The sequence below is a fragment of the Triticum urartu genome, chromosome 6A, assembly GCF_056163025.1.
Source record: "Triticum urartu cultivar PI428250 chromosome 6A, HENAU_Tu73, whole genome shotgun sequence".
Lineage (NCBI taxonomy): Eukaryota > Viridiplantae > Streptophyta > Magnoliopsida > Poales > Poaceae > Triticum > Triticum urartu.
In genome coordinates this window covers 600,586,810-600,607,821 of record NC_141878.1, presented here as the reverse complement: position 1 = coordinate 600,607,821, position 21,012 = coordinate 600,586,810, and the positions used below count along the sequence as shown (strand labels likewise).

The window sequence follows — 21,012 nt, the reverse complement described above, 5'->3', positions numbered from 1 at the left end:
GATTTGTCAGGGCTTTTTCTGGTGCGGACACGCCGAAGCAAAAGGTGAAGGTTCTTGGAAAATTGGAAGAGTTTGTACTCCAAAGGAAAAAAAGCGACCATATGAACAAAACGATTTAGAATTTGAAGGTGGGAGGTATCGATCCCCATTAATATTTCTTAAAAGCACTCTACCACCATTTGAGCTACATCCCCATTAATATTTCTTATATTAATTGAGACAATTAATATTAATTAATTGTGCTTAAGGATGATCAATAAGCCCGCAGTGATGTCATATCCTTGTACGTTTCTGAATTACTCCTACTCCCTCCGTCCGAAAAAATTTGTCCCAAACTTGTTCATCAAATGGATGTATCTAGCACTAATTTGATGCTAGATACATTCATTTGAGGGACAAGCTTTTTCGGACAGAGGGAGTATCTCTTAAACTTATTTCACTTAATTGTATTCATCGAAAGATCATGAGTTGTACGAGATATGAAGTAAGAAACAGCGTGGATCTTGTAATTACTGCTTCACGTCTTGAGCCAAAGTCCGAGGAAGCTACGATCCTGTTTGCTTTGCTATAGACAAAAGCTAGAAGCAGGGCTACCTAGCTAGGATGGAAAGTAACTCTCCAGTTTGTATTAATTCAGTTTCTTTAATCTGCCTAAATATGTAAACAGAGAAGAATATGTAGTTCCATAATAGTTGCCTTAATCTGCCTAAGTATATAAACAGGAGAAGGATATGTAGTTCAAGAATGGCTCCCCAAGGACTTCTCGACATGTTCTTTGGCGTCCCCAAAACAATCGGAACCTTCTCTCCCGTCTTGGTGTTACATACATCGATACATTTATTGTCTACACAATGAATCATCGCATCGTCTTTTACAAGGAAGATGACGACCCATGTTCATGTCTGTCAAGCCATTCAGTAAGCACCTGCAGGTGTACCGTTTCTTGCTGCTGGAGCTAAGCACACGGTGGTGTTGGTACAACACATCCGGCCGTGGAGGATGACCACACAAAAGACACTCAGTGTAGGCACCAAATTACGCTGCTGGAGTCGAAGATGGCAAGGTCCATCCTCGACATATGATATGGAGTAGTCAGAGGAGCAGATGATGCAGATGCGGGTAGGCACACCAAGAGGCAAGAGGATGCGCTGGATATCGTGTGTGCGGTACACATAAAAACAGTTGCCGCTCCACTGTAAAGTACTTCCTCTGTAACTTTTTATAAGACCTTCTAGAGTCTGTGACAGTGTCAAAAAACGTCTTATATTGAGTTACATAGAAAGTACATCATATACAGGATAGGTTAGGTTGTTAGTAGGCAGAGAAGGAAGATCATGATCAGGACATTCTATTGTGGAATAAAGCTTACAAAACTGGAATGCTCGGAACAAGGTTACTAACACAATGGTTCTTCATTGAAAAGAAGAAATAGGCATAATCTGCAGAATCGAGAGTTGGTTGTGAAAGATGAAGGTTATGACCAAAAAGTAAAGTACATTTTTTTTAGAAAAGGAGGATGTACCCCCGGCCTCTGCATCTGGACGATGCATGCAGCCATATTATTAATTATTCACAGAAACCATACAAGGTGATACATCAATAAGCCTAAAACCACCATCTTGGCAACACCGTTGCTACTCCTATCCCCTTGATGAAGGCGTGCCGAATGTCCGGGCCTAATACCAAATAGATATCGCACCAAAGCCTAACATCTAAAGCCGGGTGTCCCATCCAAGACACTACCTGGATTGGGTCCCACACCGGTCTGGCACACTCACAGTGAGCACCGCACGCTGCAAGGGCCGTCACCTCCATCATCCCTCGGTCCATCTTCAGAGCATAGCTGATGCACCAACCTTGCCAGGCCTCTCTGCCATCAACGCCACCATGATGCCAAACAGCTTTCTCCTCCTGCGCGAGTCCTTCTCCGCGCATCAGACACCGAGTCTCCAGAGCGCCACACCGTCGAGAACCGCCACCATCAATGTGGAAGATGAAGCACCGCTCCACCAAACACGCCGTCCTCCGGTCCCACGAGCCCGTGTGCATCTCCAAGAATGATGCCCCCAAGGGGGAAACGACACCATAGAGCCGTCGTCATCCGATCTACTGATCTAGGGTTTCCCCCGGAGGTAGCAGAGAGTGGCTTTGAACTTCTCCACGGCGATGCCTTCTGAAAGGAAACGACGCAGACAGCGTCGCCGTCGTCGGCCTTGGCCATAGCCAAAAGCAGGTTTTCACCTAGATCTGATCGAAGACCTCCATCTCTCGTGCACGGGCCGCCGCCATCCCTGCTGGGATCTCAACGAAGACTCCAAGGAGTGGATCGGCGCCGCGGCGTCGTCATCGTTGTGGCCGCCGTCGCCGGCCAAGGGTCTCCCCCGATCCCAAGAGCCCCACCATCCAGTCACTGCCCACCACCCGGATCTGGCAAGCAAGACCACACCGAAGCCCAGATCAAGCGGGATAAGGTGAAGGAAATGAAGCTAGCGCAGGTCGATCCAGATCTGGCGGCCGGCCGACGGATCACGGCCGCCATGAGATCCCACCGCCAGGTCCCCGCCTCCCACGCGCCGGCAAGACGAGCAGCTCCAGGAGTGGTTGTCGATCAGAGGCGCCGTGACCGCTGCACCGGCCACCGCCACGGAGGCCGCACGTCCATCACCAAGGCCGCGAGAGGAAGATCCCGCCGCCGCTGGCCGCCGGCAGGCTTTGCCCGGCGACGTAAGCCAGCGGCGGCGAGGGGGAGACGCCAAGAAGGGAGCGCCGGCGGCGGAGATTAGTTTCCGCCCGTGCCGCCCGTGAGGAGCGACGCGGGCGTTTTTTTCTGGAATGAAAAGTAAAGTACATGACCTGCGCTGTTCATAATGTGCATGGATCATATATTCCACACGCGAATAAAACATTACAATTTCCTCATACCTCCTTTTTTTATTTGATATTGTTGCCATGTTGAAATTGTCCGAATGGGCGAATAGTACCACCAGAAGTGTTGGTTCTCTATAAACGATACATAATTTGAATGACATCATGCTACCAACAGAATGATTAAACCTGTTGTCCCATGCTCCATTATTTAGGTTGGCATATAGTACTAGGAAAAAAAATGCAGTGTGTATTGTCTTTTTTTTGCGGAAAAAAGAGACAATGGGTCTAGAAGAGCCTTCTCAGGCCATGTGCACGTTGGTAGACTGATGTACTTGGTTGCCCACATGCGGCGACACTAATGGCAATGTCGCTCGCTGGCTGGGAACGACCCGAGAAAATCCCATATCCTGGATCTGCTCAAATCATCTGCGGAAACTGCATAGCCACACAAATATGGTATACTCCTGCTTCTACAGTGGTCCATTGGCACAACTCACACCATGGATTCCAGCAGTACAGAGAAATAGTATTGAATGGATGGACCACAAATCGTCAGGCAGATCCAAGATGATTTTTTTCTAATGCCTCCCAAATCTATACCTACAAGATTGCAGTCTTTTTCGTTTTCAAATAGTTTGCATTGCTTACCACGTATGTCAGTGGTAAGATTGTATGGACTCTGTCAGTATATTTGTATTGTTCGACCTGCTCCGATATTTATATAATAGTCTTGTACGGTAATACTCTAGTAGGTCCTCTGCCATGATAATCGTTGAATATTCTACCAAGTTATTTTGGTATTTGGATGCCATTACATATAAATGTATTATAATACATGAAGTGACAGAACTTACATTATCGGTGAATGTCATGTAATAGAATTGCTAACATTTAGGAAAAATATATTTAAGGCCCCAAACTGAATCAACATTGAAAATATGTCTCCTTTCATTAGTTTAGCACACAAAGGGCATATATAAAATAACAAATAATTTTCATAATTTTCTACTTGAAAGAGTCTCGGTGTTTATATTTGACAGTTTTTAACGTTGTCTTAGAAATATTGTCGTTTACGAAATAACCAAGAAATACTATAAAATATTATGGTAGAAGTAATCAACTGAAATATGATTTGTGTGAGAATAAGTAAGTTATAAAAGTACAAGAGTTTAGTACAAATAGCTTTGCATTGTGTCTGACCTTGAAGAGGACAAAAGAGAAGAATCTTAGATCGGTAAGATTTGTACTATAAATGAGAAGAGTACACTATATGTTTTGATGTCCATTATTGATATGGATATGAGGCGCCTGGTCCTGTGTAGCGCGGAGGCGGGACGAGATGAGGTGCCAGCAGTGGGACGAGCATAGACGGCGATGGCGGAACGAGCATATGGGTCGACGGTGGAACTACTGATCTATCGCTGCTTGATGCTAGGTAATTTAACATAATGGAAGGGTTTACTGAATTAACAGACTCTCTTGTTTATCAATGCTTTTAATACTCACACCATTATGTCATGCAAAATTATGGGGTACTTGTCTTTGCTAATACCTCCAAATTATTCTCTGCAGTGAAGAATGAAGCTTATCTATCGCAGGTCAGTGTTTTTTGTATTCAATAAACATTGCCAGGGGTGAAGCCGAAACTAAGCAGTGTGCATGAGGAAGGCAAGCGTGCTGACAAGAATGGGGGCGACCACGATGTGGCTAGCAAAAAGGGTGCATAGGATTTCTTATCACCCATGAGTCCGTAAATATGAGAGGTAAATTTTTTCAGTATAGTGCAAGACATGTTCTAAGTTTCATCTTCACGCAGGATTTTGCGCTTATGGCATTTGATCAGCTTTCTCTTGACATGCGTAATCACACCACCATCCTGATATTTCCAAATATTAAATTGCCCATGATTATGAGAGTAACCATAATAACAGATGAAAGTGGCGAGACTTGGTGTTGAAACAATGCAGGATCTTTACCCCTAGGACAACGACAATGCATACATTCATTTATGTATGTGAGGAGTTACGATATGATCTTTTGTTTATGTATGTCAACATTAATTTTTTTTGGATGAGATCAATAATGTATATATGAGATGTGGTGAAACTGAACATATGTTGTACTCGGCGTATTTGATTAAATATATTAACTAACGAACACATATTTTATTTATCGTCCAGTGGGAACGCATGGATATTTAGCTCGAGTTGTGCGTGGGTTGCTCTGAGGTACAAGCCAATGTGGAGGCCCCGCATCACCGCCGATGGGCTGATGTTATTGCACGTGGTGCGGCGACGCCCGTGTGTGCGCTGCTTGTGCTGGGCGCCGATGTGGTTGCCGCCGATCAGAAGGGATGCTGCTGGAGCTACTGCGGGATATAGTGCAGTCCACTGATGGAGCTGGGAGCAGACGCGGAGGCAATGGACCCGACTCTCTGTGTAGCGGCGGTAACCTGCTGATCCTTGAAGGTGCTGTGAGAAAAGATCGGTAGGTATTGATTCTCAGTTCTCACTACCTCCGCGTGATGTAACTAAAATTTCAAATCTTCATGTTTATTTTGAACTAATTTTTTCCGGCTCATTAGACAATATCCGTTACGGTGTGTTTGTTTGGGATCCAAAAAACGGCTCCACCAGCTTCTCGTCCGTAGAAGCCAGAGCCCAAACAAACGGGCAAAACTCGAACGTGCTCCAGGTAGCGCTCCTGCGGAGCACTCCGTAAAAATGCCCCGGAAGCTGCAGCTCGGAAAATGGGCTTCTCGCAGCTGCAGCTGGCTCCTAAAACGCAAAACACGCTTATGCCCCCCCACCAAACTACATACTACCACCATAATGCCATGGAACGGTTCGTTCTTTTTCTTCCTCTCCCATCTGATCTCACACGCCAATAGGGTTTCGCTCGCTCCCCGCCACCGCGGCGCCACCCATGGGATCTCCGGCGACCGGAGTACCTGCTCTTCTCCAGCAAGTGCATCGGCTCCATCCGCCCGGAAATCATCCTCCCCCTAGTTTCCCTGCCTCTCTCCATGCCGTACGCTACCACCTGCGCCCCCGAGGCCCAAACTTCTTCACCGCCGCCGCCGCCACCGGCGGCCCGAGCTCGTCGCCTACGACGCCACCTACTCATCCAGCGTGGGTGGTGCGCTGGCTGTGCGCCCCCTGCGTGCATGGAGCGTGGGTGGTGCGCTGGCTGTGCGCGTGTGCACGACGTGTGTGTTCTTGCTATGTCGCTGTTGTTGTTGCGCTTGTCGTGTGCTTGCTCTGCATCGGCTACTGTCTAAAATTAATTAACGGCATCATCTCTCGATTGCTACTGTCTCTAACCGTGTTGATTAATAAACTATATATAATTATTACTGTATGTTGTGTTGGGTTGTCATATGTCCAATATATGTCAAAATTATTCGTACTAGTGTAATTTCAGTTTAGTTCTCTGAAAAATAGCCATCTACAACAGAAACAGCTCTTAATCGGGTCATTTACGGTTAAATCAGTACAATCAACACTTAAACCCAATCTACAGAGCAACAAAGGGTGTTATTGTCATTTCAGCATGTTTCCGCATCAGCCGCAGCTGTTACAGCATGACTACCAAACGACCGCACCTCAGCTCCAAACTTTCAGCCGCAGCTAGCAGTTACAGTCGCTCCTTGCAGCTGCAGCCGAAGAAGTTGCAGCCCAAACAAACACATCCTTAGTAACTTACTTTCTTCAAATTACCTGCCAATGATCTTTGACAATTTTATACTGTTTTACTTTATTTCTAACTTTTATCCTGTAAATTCAGCTTGTTTTAAAGGTCCCCCATTTTTCTTTAAAATTGTACCAGTGAATTTGTATGTCTGCTCCATTGGGCAACATCTGCAACCTTTCAAGTTTGGCTTTTGCTCCATTGTTTCATATTTGTATGCTTTATTTTCATGTTCAGTCATTTTGGTTTTTATATACGACTTCTGTTTGTGAAAAGCTTTTTCGATGAAAGGTTATAAGATATATTACATTGCCTTTGTTGTGCTCGGGGATACATGGTGTACCCCCAAACAGGGCCCAAAGCATGTTGAGAGGAAGGACACCTACGGGAATTTGTTGGCATGAGCTGATGCGATCCCGCTGTGGCAATTGGGATGGGTAGATGGGGAGGCATGGTGGAGGCCGGCAGCATTTGGCAAGATAAGACTGAGCGAGGTGGCAGCAGTGTACAGTGGCACGGCTGTTGTGTGGCATCCGTCGCATAGACGTAGAAGGAGCACCAGCGACGCGCGCACATACAGTGCTAGTGCTGCTAGAGGCCATGGGGCTGAGCGAGGATGCGAGTGGTACACGTACGATTCTTAGTGATCCGTCTTCACTGTTATTTTTATCTGGTTAATTTGCTTTTTGTCAAAGTAGTTTGCTAGATGATGAAATTTATCTTTCATTTTGTTCATTCTGCTCTAAATAATCAAACAAAAACTTCCAATGGAATCAAAACCTTTACTTTTATCGCTTGGGAACCGCCACTAGCATGTTTAGCATGGAAGATATTGATAACTGAGGGTCGTGAAGTAAATGAGAAGGGTGCATGTCTCAAAATTTCATTGACCTCTATTTTTAAACTTCGGCTCTGGCAACTCTGCAAATCACTGATTCCCTCTGCGAAGGGACTTTCTATTTATTTTTATGTTGTGTCATCATCTTCTAAAATAAATGTCAAAACCTGAGAGCATTGTTGTCATGCTTATGCATTGTGTGTATCTAATATTGGGTGCATCATGACTGAATCTTTTCTACCATGAATTATAATGTTTAGTCGCTGCTTGAACTTTGGAGGTGCTCTACATTTATATTTCACGGTCTCAGAAAGGGCTAGCGAGAGACCACTATTGTCATATTATATCATGGTTCTTTAGACAACACGTTGCTATTTGAGATGTCTTATTATTGCTCGCTAGCTGATTATGCCATTGATATGAGTCAATATAATTTTTAAGAGTTATTGTTGGCATTGTTAGTTATAATGATTGGCTGAAAACCCGGGTGTTGTTTAAGCTTATTTATGCAAACAAGAGCAAAAGAATTCACAATTTTTTTCTTATTCACTTTTAGTTTATCAACAAAATTGCTTGAGGACAAGCAAATGTTTAAACTTGGGGGAGTTGATACGTCTCCAACGTATCTACTTTCCTAAAGCTTTTCCTCTTGTTTTGGACTCTAATTTACATGATTTGAATGAAACTAACCCCGAACTGACGTTGTTTTCACCAGAACTACCATGGTGTTGTTTTTGTGCAGAAATAAAAGTTCTCGGAGTGGAGCAAAACTTTGCGAGTAATTTTATACAATAAACAATAATTTCTAGAGCCAAGACCCACCAGAGGGGGCCACCTAGGTGGGCACAACCCACCAGGGCGTGCCCCCTCCTGGCACGCCCAGGTGGGTTGTCCCCACCTGGTGACCCCGCAGACCCTGAAACCGACGCTGTAAAATCCTATTTTTCCAAAAAAATCTGGGAGAAAAGAATTATCGTGTTCGACGAGACGGAGCCGCCGTCACCTCCTGTTCTTCATCGGAAGGCCAGATCTGGAGTCCGTTTGGGGCTTCGGAGAGGGGGATCTTCATTCTTCGTCATCGCCAACCCTTCTCCATCGCCAATTCCATGATGCTCCCCACCAGAAGTGAGTAATTCCTTCGTAGGCTCGCTGGTCGGTGAGGAGTTGGATGAGATTCATCATGTAATCGAGTTAGTTTGTTAGGGCTTGATCCCTAGTATCCACTATGTTTTAAGATTGATGTTGCTATGACTTTGCCATGCTTAATGCTTGTCACTTTGAGCCCGGGTGCCATGATTTCAGATCTGAACCATTTATGTTATCACCATTATATCCATGTTCTAAATCCGATCTTGCAAGTTATAGTCACCTACTACGTGTTATGATCCGGCAACCCCGGAGTGACAATAGTCGGGACCACTCCCGGTGATGACCGTAGTGTGAGGAGTTCATGTATTCACCGTGTGTTAACACTGTGATCCGGTTCTCTATTAAAAGGAGGCCTTAATATCCCTTAGTTTTCAATAGGACCCCGCTGTCATGGGAGGGTAGGACAAAAGATGTCATGCAAGTTCTTTTCATAAGCACATATGATTATTTCCGGAATACATGCCTACATTATATTGATGAACTGGAGCTACTGCCGTATCGCCCTAGATTATAACTGTCTCATAATGAATATCATCCAACAAGTAACCGATCCAATTCCTACGAATTTATCTTATATTGTTCTTGCTAAGTTACTACTTCTATCGTTACTATTGCACTTGCTACAAAATCACTGCTATCACTGTTACCATTACTATTGCTGTTGTCACTACTATCAAAACTATCATACTACTTTGCAACTGATCACTGATACGTCTCCGTCGTATTTATAATTTTTGATTGTTCCATACCAATATTATTCAACTTTCATATACTTTTTGGCAACTTCTTATATTATTTTTGGGACTAACATATTGATCCAGTGCCCAGTGCTAGTTCCTGTCCATTGCATGTTTTTGGTTTCACAGAATATCCATATCAAACGGAGTCCAAACAGGATAAAAATGGGCGCAGCTTATTTTTGGAAAATATGGAAAATTCGGAAGGAAAATCAACGCGAACCAGTGCCTGAGGTGGTCACGAGGCAGGGGGCTCCCCCCCCCTAGGGCGCGCCCCTACCCTCGTGAGCCCACCGTAAGGCGGTTGACGCTCTTCTTTTGCCGCAAGAAAGCTAATATTCGGAAAAAAAATCATGGCGAAGGTTTCAGGCCAATTGGAGTTACGGATCTCCATATATATACGAAACGGTGAAACAGAGACAGAGGAGAACACAGAACCAGAGATAAACAGAGAGATAGATCCAATCTCGGAGGGGCTCTCGCCCCTCCCATGCCATGGAGGCCAAGGACCAGAGGGGAAACCCTTCTCCCATCTAGGGAGGTGGTCAAGGAAGAAGAAGGAGGGGGGCCCTCTCCCCCTCTCCTCCGGTGGTGCCGGAACGCCGCCGTGGCCATCATCATCATCACCGCGATCTTCACCAACACCTCCGCCATCTTCACCAACATCTCCATCACCTCCCCCCTCTATCTACAGCAGTCCACTCTCCCGCAACCCGCTGTACCCTCTACTTGAACATGGTGCTTTATGCTTCATATTATTATCCAATGATGTGTCGCCATCCTATGATGTCTGAGTAGATTTTCGTTGTCCTATTGGTGGTTGATGAATTGCTATGATTGATTTAATTTGCTTGTGGTTATGTTGCTGTCCTTTGGTGCCCATCATATGAGCGCGCGCGTGGATCACACCATAGGGTTAGTTGTATGTTGATAGGACTATGTATTGGAGGGCAAGAGTGACAGAAGCTTCAACCTAGCATAGAAATTGATGCATACGGGATTGAATGGGGACCAATATATCTTAATGCTATGGTTGGGTTTTACCTTAATGAACATTAGTAGTTGCGGATGCTTGCTAATAGTTCCAATCATAAGTGCATAGAATTCCAAGTAAGGAATGACATGCTAGCAGTGGCCTCTCCCACATAATACTTGCTATCGGTCTAGTAAAGTAGTCAATTGCTTAAGGGACAATTTCGCAACTCCTACCACCACTTTTCCACACTCGCTATATTTACTTTAGTTGCTTCTTTACCTTAACAGCCCCTAGTTTTATTTTCGTGCTCTTTACTTTCTTGCAAGCCTTTCCGAAAACACCTACAAAGTACTTCTAGTTTCATACTTGTTCTTGGTAAAGCGAACGTCAAGCATGCGTAGAGTTGTAATGGTGGTCGATAGAACTTGAGGGAATATTTGTTCTACCTTTAGCTCCTCGTTGGGTTCGACAATCTTACTTATCGAAAACTGTTGCAATCCCCTATACTTGTGGGTTATCAAGACCTTTTTCTGGCGCCGTTGCCGGGGAGCAATAGCGTGGGGTGAATATTCTCGTGTGTGCTTGTTTGCTTTATCACTAAGTAATTTTTATTTGCTGTTCTTAGTTGTTTCCTATCTTCAGTTATGGGTAGTTAACGCAAAATAGCAAAGAAATTAGTTGTACCTACTGAACCAATGGTTGAAGAACCAATCAAAATCTATCACACTGCTGAAGCTTATTACTTGGATCAACTTCGATCCCTATGTGCTCGTGCTGAAACCCCAACTAGCTTAGTTGAGGGCAAATCTTTAGATGAGCATGCTTTTTATGTGCGACACCGTATATCTGAAAAAGGGAAATTATTATGGAGTCAAATTCAACGTTTGCAATGCTATGCTTGGAATTTATGTGAATTATATGATTTTACTTGTTGTTCTGAAAACCCTAAGAAACACCTTCCCTACCAATGTGAGTTTAATGATAATGGAATCTTATCTTCTTATGCTAAAGGTGTTTATAGTTACTATGATTTTCAACAAATTGAAGAATTTGTTGCTTTTGAGGGTGCTTATGAAATTGCTTCTTTGATTGAAAAGTATTTTGCTACTTTTCACAAATCTGAAATTTTTGCTATACTTAAATATTGCTATGATAATTATGCTTCTAATACCTATGTTAAACAATATATTGAGGAATACTCTGCTGTCCAAGAAGAGATTAATATTTTGCAGGAGTCCATGGAAGAAGAAATTGATGACATTGTGAGCTCATTGGATGAAAAAGACGATGAGGAGAGCGAAGAACAAAAGGAGGAAGAACGGATTGATCACCCGTGCCCACCTTCTAATGAGAGTAACTCTTCAACTCATACATTGTTTAATTCCCCTTCGTGCTTACTGAAGGGTGATTGCTATGATGACTGTTATGATCCGGTTGATTCTCTTGAAATATCCCTTTTTGATGATGCTTGCTATGCTTGTGGCCAAGATGCCAATATGAATTATGCTTATGGAAATGAACTTGCTATAGTTCCTTATGTTAAACATGAAATTGTTGCTATTGCACCCACGCATGATAGTCCTATTATCTTTTTGAATTCTCCCGATTATACTATATCGGAGAAGTTTGCACTTATTAAGGATTATATTTATGGGTTGCCTTTTACCGTTGCACATGATGATTTCGATAAATATAACATGCATGTGCTTGCTGCTCCTACTTGCAATTATTATGAGAGAGGAACTATATCTCCACCTCTCTATGTTTCCAACATGATAAAATTGCAAGAAACTGTTTATACTATGCATTGGCCTTTACTAGGTGTGCATGAATTATTCTTTTATGACATGCCGATGCATAGGAAGAGAGTTAGACTTCGTCATTGCTTGATATATGTTGCTTTGTGCTCATTACTAAATTACAAATCATTGTTAATTAAAATTGGCTTTGATATACCTTGGGATCCGGGTGGGTTCACTACTTGAGCACTATATGCCTAGCTTAATGGCTTTAAAGAAAGCGCTGCCAGGGAGACAACCCGGAAGTTTTAGAGAGTCATTTATTTCTGTTGAGTGCTTTCATATAGTTTAAAAAACAACAAAAATAAAGAGGAGAACCCAAAACTTTTCAAAAAGAAAAGCGAAAGTGAGAAAGACAAGCACTGTTGAAGTGGGAGAGCTCCTTGAACTTTGTTCATGCTCACGACAACTTTGTGAATCTTGATTACAGAAACTTTTCAACAAAAACAATTATCTCCTTGTACAATTCCATTGTATTATAAAAATAATGTGCCAAGGTTTGCCTTTAGGATGTTTACATTTGCTTGATGGTTTGTACGGTGCAGGACAGAAACTTTGGCTGTAGTGCGCGATTTTACATTTTTATCTGGAACGTTAAATGGTTATGATTCTTTTTGCACTGTCTTCCTATACAAATTGTTTGTGTTTTCTAATTTTGGTAGAATTTTTCAAGTATCAGAAGTATGGTGAATGTTCAAATTATTACAGACTGTTCTGTTTTAGACAGATTCTGTTTTTGATGCATAGTTTTCTTGTTTTGATGAAACTATCGATTCATATTAGTTGATTAAGACATGAAAAGGTTATATTACAGTAGACACAATGCAAAAACAAAATATGAATTGGTTCGCAACAGTACTTAGAGTACATATTTGCTTCATTATACTAACGGATCTTACCGAGTTTTCTGTTGAAGTTTTGTGTGGATGAAGTGTTCGATGATTGAGAAGGTTCCGATGTGAGAAGAAGGAAGAGAGGCAAGAGCTCAAGCTTGGGGATGCCCGAGGCACCCCAAGTAAATATTCAAGGAGACTCAAGCGTCTAAACTTGGGGATGTTGGGGAGGCATCCCCTCTTTCTTCAACAAATATCGGTATGTTTTCGGATTCGTTTCGTTCATGCGATATGTGCAAGTCTTGGAGCGTCTTTTGCATTTAGGTTTTTATTTTTCTTTTTATGCACCATGCTGGTATGAGATAGTCCTTGGTTGATTTATAGAATGCTCTATGAACTTCACTTATATCTTTTGAGTATGGTTTTATCGAATGCTTCATGTGCTTCACTTATAGCATTTGAAGTTTGGATTGCCTGTTTCTCTTTACTTAGACAACCGCCATTTATAGAATGCTCTTTTTCTTCACTTATATTTGTTAGAGCGTGGGCATATCTTTTGTAGAAAGAATTAAAACTCTCTTGCTTCACTTATATCTGTTTAGAGAGATGACATGAATTGGTCATTCACATGGTTAGTCATAAAATCCTACATAAAACTTGTAGATCACTGAATATGATATGTTTGATTCCTTGCAATAGTTTTGCGATATAAAGATGGTGATATTAGAGTCATGCTAGTGGGTAGTTGTGGATTGTAGAAATACTTGTGTTGATGTTTGTGATTCCCGTAGCATGCACGTATGGTGAACCGTTATGTAACGAAGTCGGAGCATGAGGTGTTTATTGATTGTCTTCCTTATGAGTGGCGGCCGGGGACGAGTGATGGTCTTTTCCTACCAATCTATCCCCCTAGGAGCATGTGCGTAGTACTTTGTTTCGATGACTAATAGATTTTTGCAATAAGTATGTGAGTTCTTTATGACTAATGTTGAGTCCATGGATTATACGCACCATCACCCTTCCACCATTGCTAGCCTCTCTAGTACCGCAACTTTCGCCGGTACCATAAACCCACCATATACCTTCCTCAAAACAGCCACCATACCTACCTATCATGGCATTTCCATAGCCATTCCGAGATATATTGCCATGCAGCTTCCATCATCATCATATACATGACTTGAGCATTCATTGTCATATTGCTTTGCATGATCGTAAGATAGCTAGCATGATGTTTTCATGGCTTGTCCGTTTTTTATGTCATTGCTACGCTAGGTCATTGCACATCCCGGTACACCGTCGGAGGCATTCATATAGAGTCATATCTTTGTTCTAGATATCGAGTTGTAAGTAAATAAAAGTGTGATGATCATCATTATTAGAGCATTGCCACAGTGAGGAAAGGATGATGGAGACTATGATTCCCCCACAAGTCGGGATGAGACTCTGGACGAAAAAAATAAAAATAAAAAAAGAGAAAAGCCAAAAAAAGAGAAGGCCCCAAAAAAGATAAAAAACAAAAAAAATGAGAGAAAAAGTGAGAAGGGGCAATGCTACTATCCTTTTTCCACACTTGTGCTTCAAAGTAGCACCATGTTCTTCATATAGAGAGTCTCTTGAGTTATCACTTTCATATACTAGTGGGAATTTTCATTATAGAACTTGGCTTGTATATTCCGATGATGGGCTTCCTCAAATGCCCGAGGTCTTCATGAGCAAGCAAGTTGGATGCACACCCACTTAGTTTCAGTTAGAGCTTTCATACATTTATAGCTCTAGTGCATCCGTTGCATGGCAATCCCTACTCACTCACATTGATATCTATTGATGGGCATCTCCATAGCCTGTTGATACGCCTAGTTGATGTGAGACTATCTTCTCCTTTTTGTCTTCTCCACCATCATATTCTATTCCACCTATAGTGCTATGTCCATGGCTCACGCTCATGTATTGCATGAAAGTTGAAAAGGTTTGAGAATGTCAAAAGTATGAAACAATTGCTTGGCTTGTCATCGGGGTTGTGCATGATTTGAATATTGTGTGGTGAAGATGGAGCATAGCCAGACTATATGATTTTGTAGGGATAACTTTATTTGGCCATGTTATTTTAAAAATACATGATTGCTTTATTAGTATGCTTGAAGTATTAGTGTCTTAATGTCAAAGGATAGACTATTGCTTTGAATCACTCGTGTCTTAATATTCATGCCATGATTAGACATATGATCAAGATTATGCTAGGTAGCATTCCACATAAAATATTATCTTTTTTATCATTTACCTACTCGAGGACGAGCAGGAATTAAGCTTGGAGATGCTGATACGTCTCCGTCGTATCTATAATTTTTGATTGTTCCATGTCAATATTATTCAACTTTCATATACTTTTTGGCAACTTTTTATATTATTTTTGGGACTAACATATTGATCCAGTGCCCAGTGCCAGTTCCTGTCTATTGTATGTTTTTGGTTTCGCAGAATATCCATATCAAACGGAGTCCAAATGGATAAAAACGGATGGAGCCTATTTTTGAAAAATATGGAAAATTTGGAAGGAAAATCAACGCGAACCAGTGCCCGAGGTGGTCACAAGGCAGGGGTGCGCCCCCCCTAGGGCGCGCCCGCTACCCTCGTGAGCCCACCGTAAGGCGGTTGACGCTCTTCTTTTGCCGCAAGAAAGCTAATATTCGGAAAAAAATCACGGCGAAGGTTTCAGGCCAATCGGAGTTACGGATCTCCATATATATACGAAACGATGAAACAGAGCCAGAGGAGAACGCAGAACCAGAGAGAAACAGAGAGATAGATCCAATCTCGGAGGGGCTCTCGCCCCTCCCATGCCACGGAGGCCAAGGACCAGAGGGGAAACCCTTCTCCCATCTAGGGAGGAGGTCAAGGAAGAAGAAGAAGGAGGGGGCCCCTCTCCCCCTCTCCTCCGGTGGCGCCGGAACGCTGCCGTGGCCATCATCATCATCACCATGATTTTCACCAACACCTTCTCCATCTTCACCAACATCTCCATCACCTTCCCCCCTCTATCTACAACGGTCCACTCTCCCGCAACCCGCTGTACCCTCTACTTGAACATGGTGCTTTATGCTTCATATTATTATCCAACGATATGTTGCCATGCTATGATGTCTGAGCAGATTTTCGTTGTCCTATCGGTGGCCGATGAATTGTTATGATTGATTTAATTTGCTTGTGGTTATGTTGTTGTCCTTTGGTGCCCATCATATAAGCGCGCGCGTGAATCACACCATAGGGTTAGTTGTATGTTGATAGGACTATGTATTGGAGGGCAAGAGTGACAGAAGCTTCAACCTAGCATAGAAATTGATGCATACGGGATTGAAGGGGGACCAATATATCTTAATGCTATGGTTGGGTTTTACCTTAATGAACATTAGTAGTTGCGGATGCTTGCTAATAGTTCCAATCATAAGTGCATAGAATTCCATGTAAGGAATGACATGCTAGCAGTGGCCTCTCCCACATAATACTTGCTATCGGTCTAGTAAAGTAGTCAATTGCTTAAGGGACAATTTCGCAACTCCTACCACCACTTTTCCACACTCTCTATATTTACTTTAGTTGCTTCTTTACCTTAACAGCCCCTAGTTTTATTTTCGTGCTCTTTACTTTCTTGCGAGCCTTTCCGAAAACACATACAAAGTACTTCTAGTTTCATACTTGTTCTTGGTAAAGCGAACGTCAAGCGTGCGTAGAGTTGTATCGGTGGTCGATAGAACTTGAGGGAATATGTGTTCTACCTTTAGCTCCTCCTTGGGTTCGACACTCTTACTTATCAAAAACTGTTGCGATCCCCTATACTTGTGGGTTATCAATCACTTTGCTGCAGATAATTAATCTATAGGTGTGGCTGAATTGACAACTCGACTCCTAATACTTACAAATATTCTTTGGCTCCCCTTGTGTCGAATCTATAAATTTGGGTCGAATACTCTACCGTCGAAAATTGTTGCGATACCCTATACATGTGGGTTATCACTTCTCTCTATTAGCTATTTAACACAATATGAAACCCCTAACTTAACCCTCCAAAACCCCTAAATCCCCCCCCCCCCATTTAAAAAAACCTCAGCTCCTGCGAGATGCTGACGCGTGGATGCCTTTTGATTCCGGTTGGTGTTATCAACCGGGACTAAAGGTCCTCCTGCTTGGGAGCCCCTTCTCCGGGACTAAAGGTTTTGGGCTTTAGTTCTGACCCTTTAGTCACGGTTCAAGAACCGGGGCTAAATGGCCTCTGGAACCGGGACAACTGGGTCATTTTCTACTAGTGAGCAAAGCCTACTGAAGAGTATGAGCATAGCCTGGCATCTATAGTTCATTTATTCATTGACACCTAGATTTTTATAAGTTTATATTGTGGGTTAGCAAGGAAACACAATGGTTTCTTTACACATAATTTAGAGGAGAAACTTAGTACATGCATATACTCCACTATATTCTGCAGGAAAAGTAATGTAAAGCATATATTTCGGATGTGGAGTTTTTTTGCTCCCGTGCTCATCTGCACCCGCGCTCAGAAAAAAATCAAAACAAATACTATAAAAATTCAGAAAAATCCAATTTTTTTGTGTGGTAGATAATTTGATGTGTGAGGTTCGCTCCAAATTTCAACTCATTTGGACATCTGAGCAGCTCTCGGCAAAAAAGACAAATTTGGGGTTGGAGCGAACCTGACGCATCAAATTATGTACCACACAAAAAATTGTTTTTTTTATTTTTTCTAGTATTTGTTTTGATTTATTTTTTGAGCGGGAGCAGATGAGTCTGGGCACCGAGTTGGATTTCCGATACATTCCCCAAAATAAACATATTAACCAAATTAACATAACATCAGGGCATTCTCGATCTCCTTAGCTTAACCGTCATGCAGTTGGCATGCATGGCCATCCATCCTATTATTTTGCTACAAAAGTAATACCAGGTCCAGATTTAATGGATATAATGACATAAAAGGGTGAATTTGTTGTGAGGGAAGGTCGCATGAGCAAGTGAGTAGAGTCGCTTCCAGTTCTAGCGCAGCATAGAATGTCACATTTTCTCCTCCTCCTTCTAATCCTCAGGCAGCCAAGATCATAAACAACATCAGAGATGGGGATGGCCGTTGTCCCATAGATTGTGGCACCCAATCGGTCACCCCAGGCGACAGCATGGGTGAACCTGTGCGTCCAAGGCTTTGGGCATTGGATCTTACCGGCTAGCCACTGCTCGTGTAAATCACCCTAGCTGATTAGGGGAAACGAAATCGATGGAGGGGAGGAACAGGGGAGTTTTGGAAAAGAAATTAGTAAGAGAAGGCCCTGACGACGACCACCTTCCCGTTCAACTCGGCTTCGAGGTCGTCGGCCTACAGCGAGATTCTCCTCTCTGCAGGGAGCCTCCCTCTCAAGGGAGCTTTGAGTTTTAGGTGATGCTCGATGACCACAAGGCCGGACTAAAGCATATTGATTAAGTCGGTTTGCGTATATGTACGTGTCTGACTCCAGCCAAATCTTGTATATATTACATTTAGAGAACACGTACGGTAGTTAAGTTGGAACACGATTGCGATTGGAACACCTCGTCCATCGACCGACTGGCGCACAACTCATCAATTAAACAGGTTACCGAACGATCTCAAGCGCCGATCCATCCATGGGTCTACGGCGGCGCCGCACCTACCGCCCCAAACCTACAACGCCATGGATGACGATGCCAGTCCGGTGGGGCGATCTCCCCGACGATCTTCTCCCCCTGATCTACGTCAAGGTCGCCAGCCTGCTCCACCGTGTCCGCTTTGCCGCAGTGTGCAGATCATGGCGAGCGGCCGCGATCATGTCACGTCAGGCGGCGCCGCCTGTCCTCCCCTGGCTCATTTTCTCCTCAGACTCTGGCAAGTCAAGGCGCGCATACTGCCCTGAGGAAGGTGGGATTTTGCGCATCCGGATCCGGAGGCAAGTGCTGACCGGCAAGCGGTTCGTGGGAGCTCACGACGGGGGCTGGGTCGCGGCAATAGGACGCAAATCGAAGCTTGTAATCGTGAACCTCTTCTCCGGCACGGAGGTATCGTTCCCTCCATGCAACTCATACCGTATACACGACATTCTCAAAGTTGTCTTCTCGGAATCCCCCACCTCAACTAGTTGTATCCTCGCCGCCATCATGCCTCAATACGGTGTCGCCGTCTGCCAGATTGGTTGTCCGAACGGCACATGGACGGTCAAACAATTGGCTTCTACTTCATATAAACTAGCTGTATCGCGTAAACGTAACGTCCCCCGGAATGGCGTACAATAAATAAATTTGCGGGTGTACCAGTATACGACTTCATAGATATCTAACTTGAATCGGCGATCGTGTAGTTGCAGGTTCTCACGGTCTCATAAGACAACCAGGTTAATTAAATCGGCTAGCCAATCCATAGAACACCTCCGATTAAGAAGCACTGTTGGTCGTCATCTTGTAACCTGAAATATTCTCCAAGATACATGTGACCATTGTTTCCATACAATGACATGCCAAAGCCTTGTCGGTCTTTGTGATAAGATGTCCATCCTCGTCGGCACCGGGTTCACTGCATAGTCTCAAATGAATGTTGGGCCTCGTTGGTCACGAACAAAGTGCGTCCAACCTCTGTTGGTCAGTTCAAATGAGGGGCTTCCGGCTTCGTCAGTCACGGAAAATATGGAAGTCTCCATGCCTAGTCGGTCAAGGAGAAAATGTCCAACCTCGTCGGTCGGGACAAATGAATCATTTCGGGCCTTTCCGGCCTAGTGGGCGAGGGAAATATGAATAACTGGTATGAGGATGAAAAGTCGATGATGAAGTTTTTGCATACGTGTTGCATACGGAGGAGCACCAGCACACTGTGGACAAAAGAGACCTCACACCGGGGTTGGAAATCAGCGCCGAAGGATGCCTCCCAGCGCGGGTCGCCCGGTTCGTCCATCTCACCTTATTATAGTACGATAATATACTGCCTATATATTGCCCCGAGGATGGCGGGGTCATGCGAATCCAGCTCCCAAGCGCACTCGTTAGTAAGCGGGTGGTGGGAGCTCACGATGATGGCTGGGTCGCGGCACTTGGGGATAACATGCAGCTTGTAGTCGTCAACCTCTTTTCCAGCGCCGAGGTGCCGCTCCCGGCAAAGGACCAGAGGACGGTATGCTCAGACCGTCGGAGTGACGTTATTTAGAAGGTTGTCTTCTCAGAATCGCCCACATCGAGTGGATGCATCCTTGTTGCGATCACACCTGAGTAACACATTTATACAGAAGAGGCTGGCACTCTTGCCGTGCAAAACTCACGCGACTACCTAGACCCACTACTCCACTAAACTCTACATCCACTAACCACGTACTAACTGACCTTATCTTAATCCTGGAATCTCTCCAGCAGCCATGACTTGGCCTCGAACGCACACTACATGCAGCTAACAAACTCACATGCATGCAAACTGACTCAACCTGTTCACTCGGCTCACGCATGGGCAGACGTTGGCTCCAGGGCTCTTTCACACAGGCTGTCATGCTGCACTTCCCTCGTACCATGTCGCTTCACACGACGTTGCTGCATCGCACAGCATCATGGCATCACATCTTGCACACCGGCCGCGTCGCACGACCAGCTCAGCATCTCACCTCTTGTACGACTCAAAGTGAATCTCCACCTGCCTATCACTCCTAGGCCATATAAGTCACATGCATGACAAAAAACAAACTAGGTATGCAGATACATGAATCAAGATTAATGCTAACACGGCATCGCCCTCTGCCGACTTGTTTTTTCTGATAGTTCGTGGATGTCATTGTCAACACGATGTGGACCAAGTTTCATGGACATCACATTCTGCAGTGGATAACTCTATGGAAAATTCCTCTACCAGAACATAGTCAAGTTTGAAATAGGTGTGAACAAAGACGGCGGTCTGGTTATCATCGACGAACCCCAGTGGCTGCATATCCGATGGCACAGCAGCGACATGCTTGAGTACCCAAACAACATCGTCGAGCTACATGGCAAGCTAGCAATGGTAGGGAGGACCTGGTCACACGGCATTAGAAACGGATTCAAAGTGTTTGAGCTTGTTGATGAATCAAGCAGAGTACGA

At 43.9% G+C, this 21,012-nt stretch overlaps 1 protein-coding gene across 1 annotated transcript; it reads left to right on the top strand.

The window, feature by feature from the left end:
- The first annotated feature begins 18,605 nt into the window (after positions 1 to 18,605).
- LOC147967103 (F-box protein At5g25290-like) lies at positions 18,606 to 19,196 on the top strand. Its single transcript, XM_087531048.1, has one exon. The coding sequence runs from the start codon at positions 18,606 to 18,608 to the stop codon at positions 19,194 to 19,196; it is 591 nt and encodes a 196-aa protein (XP_087387174.1).
- Positions 19,197 to 21,012: the final 1,816 nt, after the last annotated feature.